Source organism: Oncorhynchus tshawytscha, linkage group LG33 (assembly GCF_018296145.1).
Source record: "Oncorhynchus tshawytscha isolate Ot180627B linkage group LG33, Otsh_v2.0, whole genome shotgun sequence".
Classification (NCBI taxonomy): domain Eukaryota; kingdom Metazoa; phylum Chordata; class Actinopteri; order Salmoniformes; family Salmonidae; genus Oncorhynchus; species Oncorhynchus tshawytscha.
The window spans coordinates 15421428-15436820 of record NC_056461.1 but is presented as its reverse complement, the minus strand read 5'-3'; the positions used below and the strand labels follow the sequence as shown (position 1 = coordinate 15436820).

The window sequence follows — 15393 nt, the reverse complement described above, 5'->3', positions numbered from 1 at the left end:
AAGCGTGCATTCTTCTATATTATCAGAACAAACACTGAACAAACGAACAAAATAACAAAACGAACCGTGAAGCTAATATGAGTAGTGCAGACAGGCAACTAAACATAGAATAAGAACCCACAAACACAAAAGGGAAAATGGCTACCTAAATATGATCCCCAATCAGAGACAAAAATAAACAGCTGCCTCTGATTGGGAACCATATCAGGCCACCATAGACATACAAATACCTAGACCTACTAAACCCGTAGACATACAAAAACCCTAGACGATACAAAACTAGCATACCCACCCTCGTCACACCCTGACCTAACCAAAATATAAAGAAAACAGAGATATTAAAGGTCAGAGCGTGACAGTACCCCCAAAGGTGCGGACTCACGGCCGCAAACCTGAACCTATAGGAGAGGGTCTGGGTGGGAATCTACCCTAGGTGGCTGCTCTGGTTCTGGACGCCGCTCTGGTTCTACACTTACCCCTCCGCCTTTGTCGAACCGGACCATGGATCATCGCCGGAGGCCCCAGACTGGGGACCGTCGCTGGAGACCCCGGGCTGGGGTCCGTCGCTGGAGGCTCCGGGACTGGGGATCGTTGCTGGAGGCTCCGGACTGTGGCCCGTCGCTGGAGGCATCGGACTGTGGCCAGTCGCTGGAGGTTCTGGACTGTGGTCCGTCGTTGGAAGTTCCGGACTGTGGCCCGTCATTGGAGGTTCCGGACTGTGGCCCGTCATTGGAGGTTCCGGACTGTGGCCCGTCGCTGGAGGCATCGGACTGTGGCTGTCGCTGGAGGTTCTGGACTGTGGCCCGTTGTTGGAGGTTCCGGACTGTGGCCCGTCGTTGGAGGTTCCGGACTGTGAAACGTCGCCGGAAGCTCTGGACTGGGTACTGTCGCCGGAAGCTCTGGACTGGGTACTGTCGCCAGAAGCTCTGGACTGCAGAGGCGCACTGGAGATCTGGAGCATAGAGCTGGCACAATGCGTCCTGGGTGGATGCTCACTTGAGCCCGGCAAGTGCGGGGCGCTAGCACAGGAGGCACTGGGCTGTGCAGACGCACTGGAGACACAGTACGCAGATCCGGCGCAGCATATCCTGGTCCAAGGAGGTGTACTGGAGACCAGGAGCGCTGAGCTGGCACCATCCTTCCTGGCTGGATGCCCATTCTAGCCCGGCAAATGCGACGAGCTGGAATAGAGCACACCGGGCTATGAATGCGAACTGGAGACACCGTGCGCATCTCTGCATAACACGGTGCCTGACCAGTCACACGCTCCCCACGGTAAGCACGAGGAGTTGGCTCAGGTCTCCAACCTGACTCAGCCAATCTTCTCGTGTGACCCCCCTAAAACATTTCTTGGGGCTGCCTCTCATGCTTGCCTCGTTTGTATTTCTCCTCGTAATATCACCGTTCCGCTTTCGCTGCCTCTATTTCTTCCTTCGGACGGCGATACTCCCCGCCTGCATCCAGGGTCTTGCTCCATCCAGAATCTCTTCCCATGTCCATTCCTCCTGAACACGCTGCTTGGTCGTTTTGTAGTGGGTTCTTCTGTCATGTTCGTCATACGAATGAGACCAAGGCGAAGCGTGGTAAGCGTACATACTTCTCTATTATCAGAACAAACACTGAACAAACTAACAAAATAACAAAACGAACCGTGAAGCTAATATGAGTAGTGCAGACAGGCAACTAAACATAGAATAAGAACCCACAAACACAAAAGGGAAATGGCTACCTAAATATGATCCCCAATCAGAGACAACGATAATCAGCTGCCTCTGATTGGGAACCATATCAGGCCACCATAGACATACAAATACCTAGACCTACTAAACCCCTAGACATACAAAAATCCTAGACATACAAAAATCCTAGACAATACAAAACTAGCATACCCACCCTCGTCACACCCTGACCTAACCAAAATATAAAGAAACCAGAGATATTAAAGGTCAGAGCGTGACACCTACAGTATGTCCACTGGTCTTGTGAGTACATGTGCTCTGTTTTATTCAGTTTTTGGTGCTACGTGCACTTGTTATTTTTTTAGCCTTTATTTAACTAGGCAAGTCAGTTAAGAACAAATTCTTATTTACAATGATGGCCTACCCCGGCCAAACCCAGACGACGCTGGGCCAATTGTGCGCCACCCTATGGGACTCCCAATCACAGCCGGATGTGATGCAGCCTGGATTTCAAGCAGGGACGGCTGTGACAACTCTTGCACTGAGATGCAGTGCCTTAGACCACTACGCCACTCAGGTTTCATCCCGTTAATTATATTAGAGGTTTACACCTCTCTCTTTTGATTTGGGTCAAGAATTTAAAAACCCTATTACATATTCCTGCGCCTGTCTCCCATCCTTATGCAACGTGACACTTGGCACCGGTGGCTTTGTAGGTGAATGCCTCAACCCAGTAGTGTACTTCAGTTGACCCAGGGTGTAACATGGAAGTCAAAGGTACAAATCCTAAGAACACCACAGCAGTAAAAACTCCATCTGAAAAGGGACAGAAAATATATCCATATTAATGTTGGTTAATTGAATATTTTCTCCCTTCATTCAAAATTTATTTTGGCAGTTAAGTACTGTAGAGTGGCAAAATCTGTCTTTGCAGTAACATGAGGGCACTGATCTTGTTGGTAGTTGATCAGGATTGTCAGACATTTGTAACTGAGGATAATAGTGAAAATGAGTAAAGAATGTAATGTTTCTTAGGCCTCATCTGACTTATTACAATGTAAATTGTTCCTCAGCCTTGCTCAAAATGAAATTTGTGTTCCTAAGAAATTCACTAAATGCCTGAATCTGAATTGGATTATTTTAAATACTGAAAAAGAAGAGGCCTACCTCCTGTCCTCGTGGGGGTTACTGTGGTAACTGAAACAAAACAATATCAGATGGTATAAGTCAGCAAACATCACTATGAAACAAAAGATATGGACCAATACTGATTAAGCATCTCTTCAGCACAACAGTTACAATTGGGGCAAAATATTGTTTTCCATAACACATGAAAAACACATATTTCCTACCAGTCACCCCTTTTACCTTAACAACTACAGACATTGGGAAGGACATAAACGGTGCATCAAAGTCATTATCCCACCCTGCAACTCTATATCCTGCTGAGAAAGACCAATTTGTTTGCACCAGAGCTCTGTTCCAAAATTCACACCATCACACTACTTAGAATGCATGTTAAATTAATTTATTCCTTCTAAGTGGTCTGCTAGTATGGACATTGGAACATAACCATTGGGAATGTTATCCATACACTACAGTAAATGGATCGAGATGACTGCTCTTACCTGTCATAAGGATGAGAAGCAGAGAGATGTGAAGCCTGATGAAGGGATTCTCTACGTTTGGCCCTCTGCAGGGAATGTTGTCTCCTCAGACAAGTGATGGTATTTTCTACCCTTACACTAGGTAATAATCACATATGTGATTAAATCTACTTACCCAATCATCTGACAGATCAGATATCTCTGGTAAAAGGCAAGAAGGCATTGCTACATACCTGTGACAACATTTTGAAGAATGCGAAGTAGCATCTGTTGCATAATAAACATTGCATGAGCCATCTTATCAAGCCAGTTACCACACATAGGGGCACACTTCTTGTTGTTGTTGATTCCGTCTATGCAAACTTTCTGAAGCCATTCTACATGACTCTAATAAACATTAAATGTACAATGATAAAATAATATACCCAGTGCACATACAGTATCTTTATTGTCAATTGAAAATATGAACTATGAAATCGAATGTTTTCTGTCACCTCAAAAACAATGGAACAATATTTCAGGGTGCATTCTATATGATCTGCATATTCAAATAGCACTTAATGTAAGATAATACAGTTGAAGTCGGAAGTCTACGTACACTTAGGATGGAGTCATTAAAACTTGTTTTTCAACCACTCCACACATTTCTTGTTAGCAAACTATAGTTTTTGGCAAGTCGGTTAGGACATCTACTTTATGCATGACACAAGTCATTTTTCCAACAATTGTTTACAGAAACATTATTTCACTTATAATTCACTGTATCACAATTCCAGTCTATCAGAAGTTTACATACACTAAGTTGACCGTGCCTTTAAACAGCTTGGAAATTTCCAGAAAATTATGTCATGGCTTCAAAAGCTTCTGTTAGGCTAATTGACATAATTGACATAATTTGAGGCGATTGGAGGTGTACCTGTGGATGTATTTCAAGGCCTACCTTCAAACTCAGTGCCTCTTTGCTTGACATCATGGGAAAATCAAAAGAAATCAGCTAAGACCTCAGAAAACAATTGTAGACCTCCACAAGTCTGGTTCATCCTTGGGAGCAATTTCCAAACGCCTGAAGGTACCACATTCATCTGTACAAACAATAGTACGCAAGTATAAACACCATGGGACCACGCAGCTGTCATACCACTCAGGAGGAGACGCGTTCTGACTCCTAGAGATGAACGTACATTGGTGCAAAAAGTGCAAATCAATAGCAGAACAACAGCAAAGGACCCTGTGAAGATGCTGGAGGAAACAGGTACAAAAGTATCTATATCAACAGTAAAACGAGTCCTACATCGACATAACCTAAAAGGCCGCTCAGCAAGGAAGAAGCCACTGCTCCAAAACCACCACTACGACCACCACCACTAAAAAAGCCAGACTACGGTTTGCAACTGTACATGGGGACAAAGATCATACCTTTTTGACAAATGTCCTCTGGTCTGATGAAACAAAAATATAACTGTTTGGCCATAATGACCATCATTATGTTTGGAGGGAAGAGGAGGCTTGCAAGCCGAAGAACACCATCCCAACCGTGAATGGGGGTGAATGGGTATGGGGGTGGCAGCATCATGTTGTGAGAGTGCTTTGCCGCAGAAGGGACTGGTGCACTTCACAAAATAGATGGCATCACGAGGAAGGAAAGTTCAGTGGATATTTTGAAGCAACATCTCAAGACATCAGTCAGGAAGTTAAAGCTTGGTCGCAAATGGTTCTTCCAAATGGACAATGACCCCAAGCATACTTCCAAAGTTGTGGCAAAATGGCTTCAGGACAACAAAGTCAAGGTATTGGAGTTGCCATCACAAAGCCCTGACCTCAATCCTATAGAAAATGTGTGGGCAGCACTGAAAACCTGTGTGCGAGCAAGGAGGCCTACAAACTTGACTCAGTTACACCAGCTCTGTCAGGAGGAATGGGCCAAAATTCACCCGATTTATTGTGGGAAGCTTGTGGAAGGCTACCCAAAACATTTGACCCAAGTTAAACAATTTAAAGGCAATGCTACCAAATACAAATTAAGTGTATGTAAACTTCTGACCCACTGGGAATGTGATGAAAAAAGGAACATCTGAAATAAATCATTATCTCTACTATTATTCTGACATTTCACATTCTTCAAATAAAGTGGTGATCGTAACTGACCTAAAACAGGGAATTTGTGCTAGGATTAAATGTTAGGAATTGTGAAAAACTGTGTTTAAATGTATTAGACTAAGGTGTATTGAAACTTCCGACATCAACTGTATATCTAGTGGTCAATGAATTACATTCCTTAAGATAAACATTATTTGTTAAATATCACAGAGCTATATTGTTTGTGTCTTAACAAACCAATCACTCCAGTTTGGATTAAAATGGCTGTTTAGCATACTGATCGGCTGGCTTTAGTATCATGCGGAGAATCGCTCAGATAGAAGCTGCTAGAATGTGCCCTTGAGCGATATTCCAGGGTGCGTTCCCAGAACATGCGCAGATCAGCTGGCAGGCATATTCACAGTCATTTTCAACCTATTCTTGTCCCAATCTGTAATCCTTAAAATGACTACCATCATTCCTGTTCCCAAGAAATCTAAGGCTTCATGCCACAATGACTACCGCCCTGTAGCACTCACATCTGTACTCATGAAGCGCTTTGAAACGTTGAATATGGCACACATCAACTCCATCATCCCACATACCCTAGACCCACTCTAATTTGCATACCGCCCCAATAGGTCCATAGACTAGATTTTTTTGTATTGACCTTGCAATTCACATTATATTAGGGTTGTTCCACAAAAACAGTTCCTCCGTCAACCCTGGGTCCCTTCTGTGTCATTTCATACCATTTCATCCCGGATGTCTCCAAGTGTCAACATCTTTGTAAAGCCCTGGTTATTTTTGTTTGATTTGACAAAGTAATTTCCTGAAGATTACTATTTATTTCATGTGATTAGTGATTCATTTACATCTGTGCCTCATTTTAAGGTCAACCCTGTTACGTGAACTGAACTTTTATTTTTCAAAAGATACATTGAACATCTAATAGTCAAATCATGGAGTAAAAGCAGGTGAGCTGGTTCTACTCTTTTTGGCCCTTTTCTGGTGTTCTGTAGTGGAAAACTGACTGGGTCGAGAATAACACATCAACCCTGTTACCTAAAGATAGACAGGCTAGAATGTTTTAACAATTCATATTTTTTTGTGAAGCCTGCATTCAAATGCCACTCCCTGTTGCAAACTAAAAGCTTCCATTCCCTCTGTCACAAGGGGATTTATGGCTGATTTAAGAGGAAATGATCAGCCCTGTTACTTTATTTGGCATTTAACAAGCCCTTACTTTAGTCATTTTTTAAAAATTGAACCTCTTGGAATGGGAAAACTAGTTTTTTTATGAAGTTGAACACGTGCTCTTCATGACAGTATGTACAAATTAAGTGAAATCAAATGTTTATAACACTTCTCAAAAGGCACTGAATTGGTGGAACGAACTAGTAGCAACATCTTGAAGCTACTCCGTCCATATTGTGCATAGCCAAAACAGAAAAGGAATACCCCCAAACCCAAAAAATATCCTAATCTGGATGTTTAGTGATGCTGACATGGATGAACAACATATGAAGATATTTAATGATCTGTTCTCTTTTTAATCATGTTTATGTTCTGCATTACAATTTCAATTTTTTCAATTACAATTCTTTGTATTGCAAACCGCTAAAGTGCACCATTAAGGCACATGTAGGTGTTTGTGTACATAAAAAAAAAAACATCTACGATGAGGTCATACATTTCAATATACAAATCAAATCACATGTTGAGTTATGAACACTGTTTCAACCAACCCATGTAATAACACCAACCCATGTAATAACACCAACCCATGTAATAACACCAACCCATGTAATAACACCAACCCAGGACTCTCCTACAGCACAGCTGCCATTGACAGAAAAGGGGAATGTAACCTTCAAAAGCAATGGCTTTATCTCACCTTCTGTTCTCATGCTTGTTCTCGTGATAGCTGTTCATCCCTGTGATGACCTGGTGGCTTGGGCATTGGTACTGTAGATGAAAGGTTTGTCGAAGTCATTTAGGTGGGAAGATGTGAAGCAGTTAGTTGCTGAGTCCAACGTGGCTTTGCACCCAAAGTCCCAGAGACGGTCTTCATGTTTGTTGTGATGCTCACTAAAACTGAATAAATACATTACAATGCACAAATGAATAGTTAAATTTATATGAAAATAAACATGTATGCAGGTTGAAGGTTTTATTGCCGCCCAATAAATTTTGTCCGGAATTCAATTGCAATGACCTAAATCCAAAATACAGACTTAAACCAGAGTTTAATTTCTTAAAATGTGAATCAACTGTTGATATTCAACAGCTTGACAGGGTTTGGGTGAGGGTTAACTCAGCACTGCAGCAGCAGAAAACACACTTTGATTTGGAAATCTGTGCTTGTTAGTCAGTGCAGACTTCAGATGTAAAAAGATGAGGTTTTGCAGAAGATTGGTTGTAAGGACTGCAAGGAATCACCTCACTATGCGAGAGATGGATTGTCCTAAGGGGCAATTAGCTGTTCTGCCAGCAGAGGTCTGCAACACACAAATAAGGGCACAATAAAAACTGAATTGATTACTGGAGTAATCAGCACCTCCTTTTTAAAATATTAAGTCCACATTTTGAGTTACTCTGCTACACATATGCTCAGGCTTTAATCCTCAACCTCACACGTCACATAAAGCATACCTTTTCCGTTGACCAACACACCAGCAAGAAGCAGGATAAAGACGTTGACTCTCTTTATGGCTTCTCAGAGGCTTGTGAGGGGCCCAAACTAAAATCAGCAAGGTTGATGCTCTATTTATAGACAGACAAGATCTCTGTCCTTGCTGGTGCTTAGGCCACATTCATGGGTAATCTCAGGGTTTGAGCCGGTGTATTGCAGCCTAAAAATATTGCAGTCAATTTATGTTATACTGAACGTATAAACGCAACATGCAACAATTTCAACATTTTTACTGAGTTACAATTCATATTAAGGAAATCAGTCAATTTAAATAAATCCATTAGGCCCTAATCTATGAATTTCACATCATTGGGCGGGGGCGAAGCGAATCAGAATTGGTGTTTCCGCACAAAAGGGGTTTATTACAGACAGAAATACTCTGCAGTTTCATCAGTTGTCTGGGTGGCTGGTCTCAGACTATCTGGCAGGTGAAGAAGCCGGATGTGGAGGTCCAGGGCTGACGTGGTTACATGTGGTCTGCGGTTGTGAGGCCGGTTGGACGTACTGCCAAATTCTCTAAAACGACGTTGGAAGTGGCTTATGGTAGAGAAATTAACATAACATTATCTGGCAACTGCTCTGGCAGACATTCCTGCAGTCAGCATGCCAATTGCACTCGCCCTCAAAACTTGAGACATCTGTGGCATTGTGTTGTGTGACAAAACTGCACATTTTAGTATGGCCTTTTATTGTCCTAAGCACAAGGTGCATTTGTGTAATGATCATGCTGTTTCATCATTTATAGCTGGAAGTGGTGTTGGAGGGCCAGTAGGAGGCTGTTACAGTAGTTCCATAATTACACAAGATTGACAATATCTTTGAAAATGTTTATTTGGCAGAAAATCTTTTTATAATCAATAAACTACATTCTGTACATTGCATTCGCATTACATCTGTACAATACAATAATCATTGACAGGTATGGGTGTACTCTCAGAGTGATGTCTCTTTGGGGTCCTTGGTCTCTGTTGATGCAGGCCTGAAGGACAGGATCTCTGTGAATGTGTGACCTGTAGGAGATATTATCACAAGAAATGACTAATTAGTTACTCTGTAGACTCTATAGCTTTTTCTTCCTCTTTCTTTCTCTGAAGCTAAATGTGTTATCACACATCCATCTCCCTCATCTCTTCCTTGTCATCTTTCTCTCCCTTTATCATGTGGAATGAGAAAAGGAATGCTTTCGCTTAAATCCTCTTCCTAGGAAAAGGGATACCTAGTCAGTTGCACAACTGAATGCATTCAACCGAAATGCGTCTTCTCCATTTAACCCAACCCGTCTTAATTAGAGCGTTGCAGGGGGCTGCCTTAATCGACTTCCATGTCATTGGCACCCAGGGAGCAGTTGTTGCCTTGCACAAGGGCAGAATTGCATAATTTCCTAACTAGCCAGCTTGGGGAGTCAAACCAGCAACCTTTCAGTTACATGCCCAACGGTCTTAACGTCTAGGCTACCTGCCACACCATCCTCTATCTCTGCCCTTTTTTCCTCTTCCCGTATCTCTCTCTCTCCCTTCCTGGTCCCAAGCTCCCCCTACATCTCCCCCCTATCTCTTCCTCCTCCCTCCCTGTGCTCTCCATCTCTTTCTTCAGCTTCCCTACATCCGTCCATCCATCCATCCATCTCTCACGTTTCCACTGTTCCAGGGGCAGGTCTGTGTTGTCCATGGAGTGATCGTAGGACTGGGCCTCAGTCTCCTCCTCTGGTTCTCTGAACTCGCTGAAAAAGGGCATGGCCAGTGCCTCCGACGCACTCACCCGCCTCTCAGGGTCCAGCAACAGCATGCGCTCCAGCACACACACCGCTGCCACACACAGAGGAACACATTGTCTTTAGTGGTGTTATGGTCAGAAGGACACTCCTGTCAATAGTTAGAAACAGTAGCTGTTTTGTAAACCCCTGTTTATGATCCTTTAGTAATAGACTGTCAGCTCACCATCTGAGCTAGCTTTGGAAAAAATAAAGTGCAAATCTTTCTTTGGTACTTTGGGAAGGCTCCGTATGTAGTTTTTGGCCTGTTGGAAGAGGAGCAGATTTACATGGGAGTGTATATGGTATTCTGTTTGTATGTACGCCAGTAGGCTGTGTTTGCTTTGAATGTGTACCATCTGAATGTACAGTTGAAGTCGGCCGTTTATATACACTTAGGTTGGAGTCATTAAAACTCATTTTTAAACCACTTCACAAATTTCTTGTTAACAAACTATAGTTTTGGCAAGTCGTTTAGGACATCTACTTTGTTTATGACACAAGTCATTTTTCCAACAATTGTTTCCAGACAGATTATTTCACTGTATCACAATTCCAGTGGGTCAGAAGTTTATATACACTAAGTTGACTGTGCCTTTAAACAGCTTGGAAAATTCCAGAAAATGATGTTATGGCTTTAGAAGCGAAGTGATCGGCTAATTGACATCATTTCAGTCAATTGGAGGTGCACCTGTGGATGTATTTCAAGGCCTACCTTCAAACTCAGTGCCTCTTTGCTTGACATCATAGATGGCATCATGAGGATGGAAAATTATGTGGATATATTGAAGTAACATCTCAAGACATCAGTCAGGAAGTTAAAGCTTGGTCGCAAATGGGTCTTCCAAATGGACAATAACCCCAAGTATACTTCCAAAGTTGTGGCAAAATGGTTTAAGGACAACAAAGTCAAGATATTGGAGTGGTCATCACAAAGCCCTGACCTCAATCCCATAGAAAATTTGTGGGCAGAACTGAAAAAGCATGTGCAAGCAAGGAGGCCTGCAAACCTGACTCAGTTACACCAGCTGTCAGGAGGAATGGGCCAAAATTCACCCAACTTATTGTGGGAAGCTTGTGGAAGGCTACCTGAAACGTTTGACCCAAGATAAACAATTTAAGGCAATGCTGCCAAATACTAATTAAGTATATATAAACTTCTGACACACTGGAAATGTGATGAAATAAATAAAATCTTAAATAAATCATTCTCTCTACTATTATACTGACATTTCATATTCTTAAAATAAAGTGGTATTCCCAACTGACATAAGACAGGGTATTTTTTACTAGGATTAAATGTCAGGAATTGTGAAAAACTAAGTGTAAATGTATTTGGCTAAGGTGTATGTAAACTTCCGACTTCAACTGTATTTTGAGTGCCCACATGACTTACATCTTGGCTTTGTAGCTTCGTAACAAAGTCTGCAGTGGGTGTACCAGTAATCTTCATGATCTCTTTCAGTTGGTCCAGGTCTGTGCTCACCCAGGGGTCAAGTGTCATAGCTCATGTGGTACAGGAAGTCACATTCACATGCTGCTCATACTATATATGCTTAGCCATAATAAGCTTACAGAACTAGTCTGACTAGTCGATAATTATGACTAATGCACCCGCTGACTTGCCTGGCAGGATCATTATAAGTACAAAGACTAGTGTCTCTCTCTCTGCAGTAGGTGTGTGGGGTGAAGACAGAGAGTAGTAAACACTGAAAAAGGATACGGTCATTTCCTTTGAACAGCGGCTTCCCCAGCAGCATCTCCGCCATGATGCAGCCCACCGACCAGATATCCACTGATGATCGAGCAGGACAGACATATATAGGATTGAATGGTCTTTCAGTACCACATTGCTACCAAACTGCTACCATACCAGTGAGTTCAGTTACAAAGATATTGTACACAAATTGTACAAAGAGATAGATCTCCATAGGACCTCATACTTTACGATATTTTCTGTATACAATAGCATGATTAATCATGGCGATAACACTGTTTTTGACATTAGAAAGTACTGCCATCATGTGGACAAAGAAGGCAGCCACGAATAAGTGTATGAGAGAGACTCACCAGTCTGGGTATAGTGCATCCAATTGAGGATTACCTCGGGGGCTCTGTACCAGCGAGTGACGACGTACCCAGTCATCTCTGTGTCCGTCTGCCGAGCCAGCCCGAAGTCAAGGATCTGAGACAGACAGAGAGAGAATTGGTTTGGCTACATTGGATTGTCCCTTTCATGACAATAAAGCACAGGTTGGTGGCACCTTAATTTGGGATGACGGGCTCGTGGTAATGGCATGAGCGGAATACTAGAATGGTATCAAATCCATGGTTTCCAGGTGTTTGCCATTCTATTTGCTCCGTTCCAGCCATTAGTATGAGCTGTCTCCCCCTCAGCAGCCTCCATTGCAATAAAGTGATTTTCAGTTCAAATCGAGAGAGAGTGAGACTGAAAAGGGAGAGCACAGTGCTTATCACAGGTCTGGTAGCAATACATATATGTAGTACCTTCAGCTCACAGTCTTCGTTGACAGACAAATTTCCAGGTTTGAGATCCTGTTGGTATTTAGAAAAATTACATTATCATGCTGCCAGATTGACGCAAACACACGCAAGCACAAAGAGCTTATGAGATGGAAAATGGCATGAATAGCTGTGGGTGTGAAAAAGAGCAAGGGCCCCAACCCCAATGCATAGTTGAAAGGTCAAGGGTTACACACCCTGTGGATGATCCCTGCAGAGTGGATATACTGTGGGGAGACACAAAAGTCCATGAAAAGAGAAAGTCATAAAATTAGAAAAAGAGGTTGGTATTCAAGTATATTCTGGGAAACATTTAAACCTTCTGTATAAACTGCCTTTATGTTGTATCATATTTGAATGTTGGCGATAAATTTGCATTTCTAAGTATATCTTTTTGTGTGTGCATGTGTATGTATGCAACTCTAACCTTGAGTCCTTTCAGGATTTGATAGACAAGGAATTGCACCCTGTCCTGTGACAATCTCTCCATCTTCATCAGTTTCCCCAGATCAGTACCCATGAATGGCATTACCAGGTAACTGAGAATGACAGGGGAAAAGGGAAAAAAATACTTTATGATGAACAAAAACATTCAATATATGAACAGGAAGGGTATTGGACAAAGAGGTACTTACAAGTCATGAAACCTGTCCAATGAGATCTCAGAAGTGAACACATCCAGCAGTCCAATCACCTAATCCAAGCCAATCCAAGAATAACAGAAAATAAATAGAATAGCTCAATTGTAGATTAACTGGAGAATTTTGTGCGCATCATGTATCTCAATTACATTATCAGGAAATGATTACCACTTGAAGTTACACACACACTTGTGATATGGGGTGTCTCTCTGTCATTCTAGTGTGAGCCACTGACTAAAGTAGATGTTGCTATGAGGCAATTTTTCCACAACATGGATTGGCTTCCTTCTCAGACTTTGCTTGTGTACCCTTATTAATCTCGACCTCCTCCCTGTATACCCAGTAGACCGCTGAAAGCAGTGGTCACCAAGTACAACCCTGGCCCAGGAGAGCTACAACGTGTACGTGTTTAAAAAATATATCTATTTTTATTTAACTAAGCAAGTCAGTTAAGAACAAATTATTATTTACAATGACAGCCTATGGGGGAACAGTGGGTTAACTTCCTTGTTCAGGGGCAGAACAACAGATTTTTACCTTGGGGATTGAATCCAGCAACCTTTCAGTTACTGGCCCAACGCTCTACCCACTAGGCTACCTGCCGCCCCAAGTTGAATGGCCGATTCAACTTCTCAAATCACGACTCAGAACCTGTGCCTGCTTCAAACGAACAGCTCTATAATCTTGATATGATGCGTTTCTGTTTCGTATTATGGGTTGTGATGTGACAATTACAATGTGATATTTCTGACTACCCTGCTAGTGACTAATTGCCAATCATAAGGAACAGCTGTGTTTGTCTCACTGTGTGCAAAAAAAAAAAACTGTCACTGCTCTCTGCACGCAGCCTAGGCCATAAGGATTTTAACAGTTTGCTGTGGTTAAAAGTGCATTTTAAATGCAGTACTGTAGAATTGTGCCATTTCATTTTTAGACACGGCCTAATTAGCGGCGTGGAAACAGACACATTTTCTATTTATGTTCATTAACCACGAGGTGCGTATTCGAGGAAAGGCCCTCACATTTTCGTGCTTCATGTGCTTGAGGAGCCGGAGCTCTCTGTAGGCCCTCTTGGCGAAGAGCTTTGACTGGAAGGGTCTGTGGAGCTTCTTGATGGCCACCCTCACCCCAGTCCTGCGGTCCTGGGCGGAGCTGCAGCAAGACAGGTAGGTACAGGGAAGAAGACATTTTAGCAATGTAGGCCATTGGTGGTAGCCTACTGAAGAAGGACCAAACTCTTATGTTTTATTAAATGCTTGATTAATTATTTATTTAAAATAATTCACTTCCAAATATCACGTTTTATAATCCAGTGGTTAGGCTTACTACAACGACACTCTTGAGTATTTCTGGAATTCAAGTAGAAACATTTGGTAGGCATATCCCAAGAAACATTGCGCAAAGACCCAGAACAGATGTAGCCTTGTAGGCCGATGCACTTAAATCTAAATCTTCTCTTGCTCACTAAAATCCAACAGACAATGAGGCCAATGGGGGTTCTTTGTTATGCTTTTCCCGACTTCACAAAACCCAAAAGTCCCTGCCGTTTAAGCTATGCTTAGGAATTAAACATAAACCGCATAATATAACAGTTAAGTCTTCACTATTCATCAAATAGCACCGATGTTTGTTGATGACTTAATTCGGACACAATCGAGCGCGTCACTGCACAAAACTTCCTTTTGATATAACCACATGAAGAATGAATGAGATGAACAGTTCCTAAAAAAAAGCGATGCTAATTTTAGGAACGAGTCACGTCTTGTTGTGGCTTGGTTTGTATTCCCAAACTCCAAATTCGACATTTACGAAGAGTAGCCTACCCATGTTTGATGATTAAACTCGTATAAAACTCACCATACTGTCCCATAGGCGCCAGTCCCCACCTGCTTTAGCTCGCGGTATCGCTCTGGAACCTCCCATGCCGTTTTGTTTACCTCCTGACGGTAAAATCCTGTCCGCGTGCGAACCGACATATCCAATTCGATATGGGGGTCAATGTATCCCCAGCTAAATCTTAATTCAGGGATAATGACCCGTTGTTGTCCACGAGACACTTCGTTCACTTGCTCTCGTGTAGCCGCCACCACCTACACACTCTCTATCACTCAGCAAATGCGCAATGCGTTCTGTTGCCCGACAGTGGTCTCCAGTGACACGACTAAATAACCGTAACCAGTGACTGGTCTCACTCGTTTTTTATACCTCAATGGTATCGCTGGTGAACGCTGGTGGCATGACCTCTCTGGCTTTTGTCGGGAAAAAGGTAAACACTAGAGTCGCTCTGTGCTATTATTGGGTGTGTCTTTGTCCAGACTCATTTTTACATTTGAGTAATTTAGCAGATGCTCTTCATCCAGATTAAGGTTAAGAGCCTTGCTCCATTGCACATTGGCATATTTTTTCACCTAGTCGACTCAGA

At 42.5% G+C, this 15393-nt stretch overlaps 1 protein-coding gene across 2 annotated transcripts; it reads right to left on the bottom strand.

Annotated features, from left to right (window-relative positions):
• Window positions 1-8868: 8868 nt before the first annotated feature.
• LOC112214239 (mitogen-activated protein kinase 12) lies at window positions 8869-15217 on the bottom strand. Of its 2 annotated transcripts, XM_024372845.2 has the most exons (12): window positions 14829-15214; window positions 13994-14123; window positions 12966-13024; window positions 12758-12869; window positions 12528-12557; window positions 12316-12363; window positions 11878-11992; window positions 11531-11602; window positions 11204-11283; window positions 9995-10073; window positions 9689-9862; window positions 8869-9067 (listed from the first exon to the last, which is right to left on the bottom strand). In XM_024372845.2, the coding sequence occupies exons 1-12, from the start codon at window positions 14945-14947 to the stop codon at window positions 8991-8993; spliced, it is 1095 nt and encodes a 364-aa protein (XP_024228613.1). In that variant the 5' UTR covers window positions 14948-15214; the 3' UTR covers window positions 8869-8990. The 2 variants fall into 2 exon arrangements, with proteins under 2 accessions (XP_024228613.1, XP_024228614.1); XM_024372846.2 differs by lacking the exon at window positions 12528-12557 and having other exon boundaries at window positions 14829-15217.
• Between the last annotated feature and the right edge of the window lie 176 nt (window positions 15218-15393).

Coding starts and splice junctions, on each gene's coding strand:
- LOC112214239 (XM_024372845.2), bottom strand. CDS start 14,947: ATGTCGGTTCGCACGCGGACAGGATTTTACCGTCAGGAGGTAAACAAA. Junction 12,558..12,757: donor AAATCCTGAAAGGACTCAAG/GTTAGAGTTGCA, acceptor GTCTCCCCACAG/TATATCCACTCTGCAGGGAT. Junction 9,068..9,688: donor GCCCCTGGAACAGTGGAAAC/GTGAGAGATGGA, acceptor TATCTCCTACAG/GTCACACATTCACAGAGATC.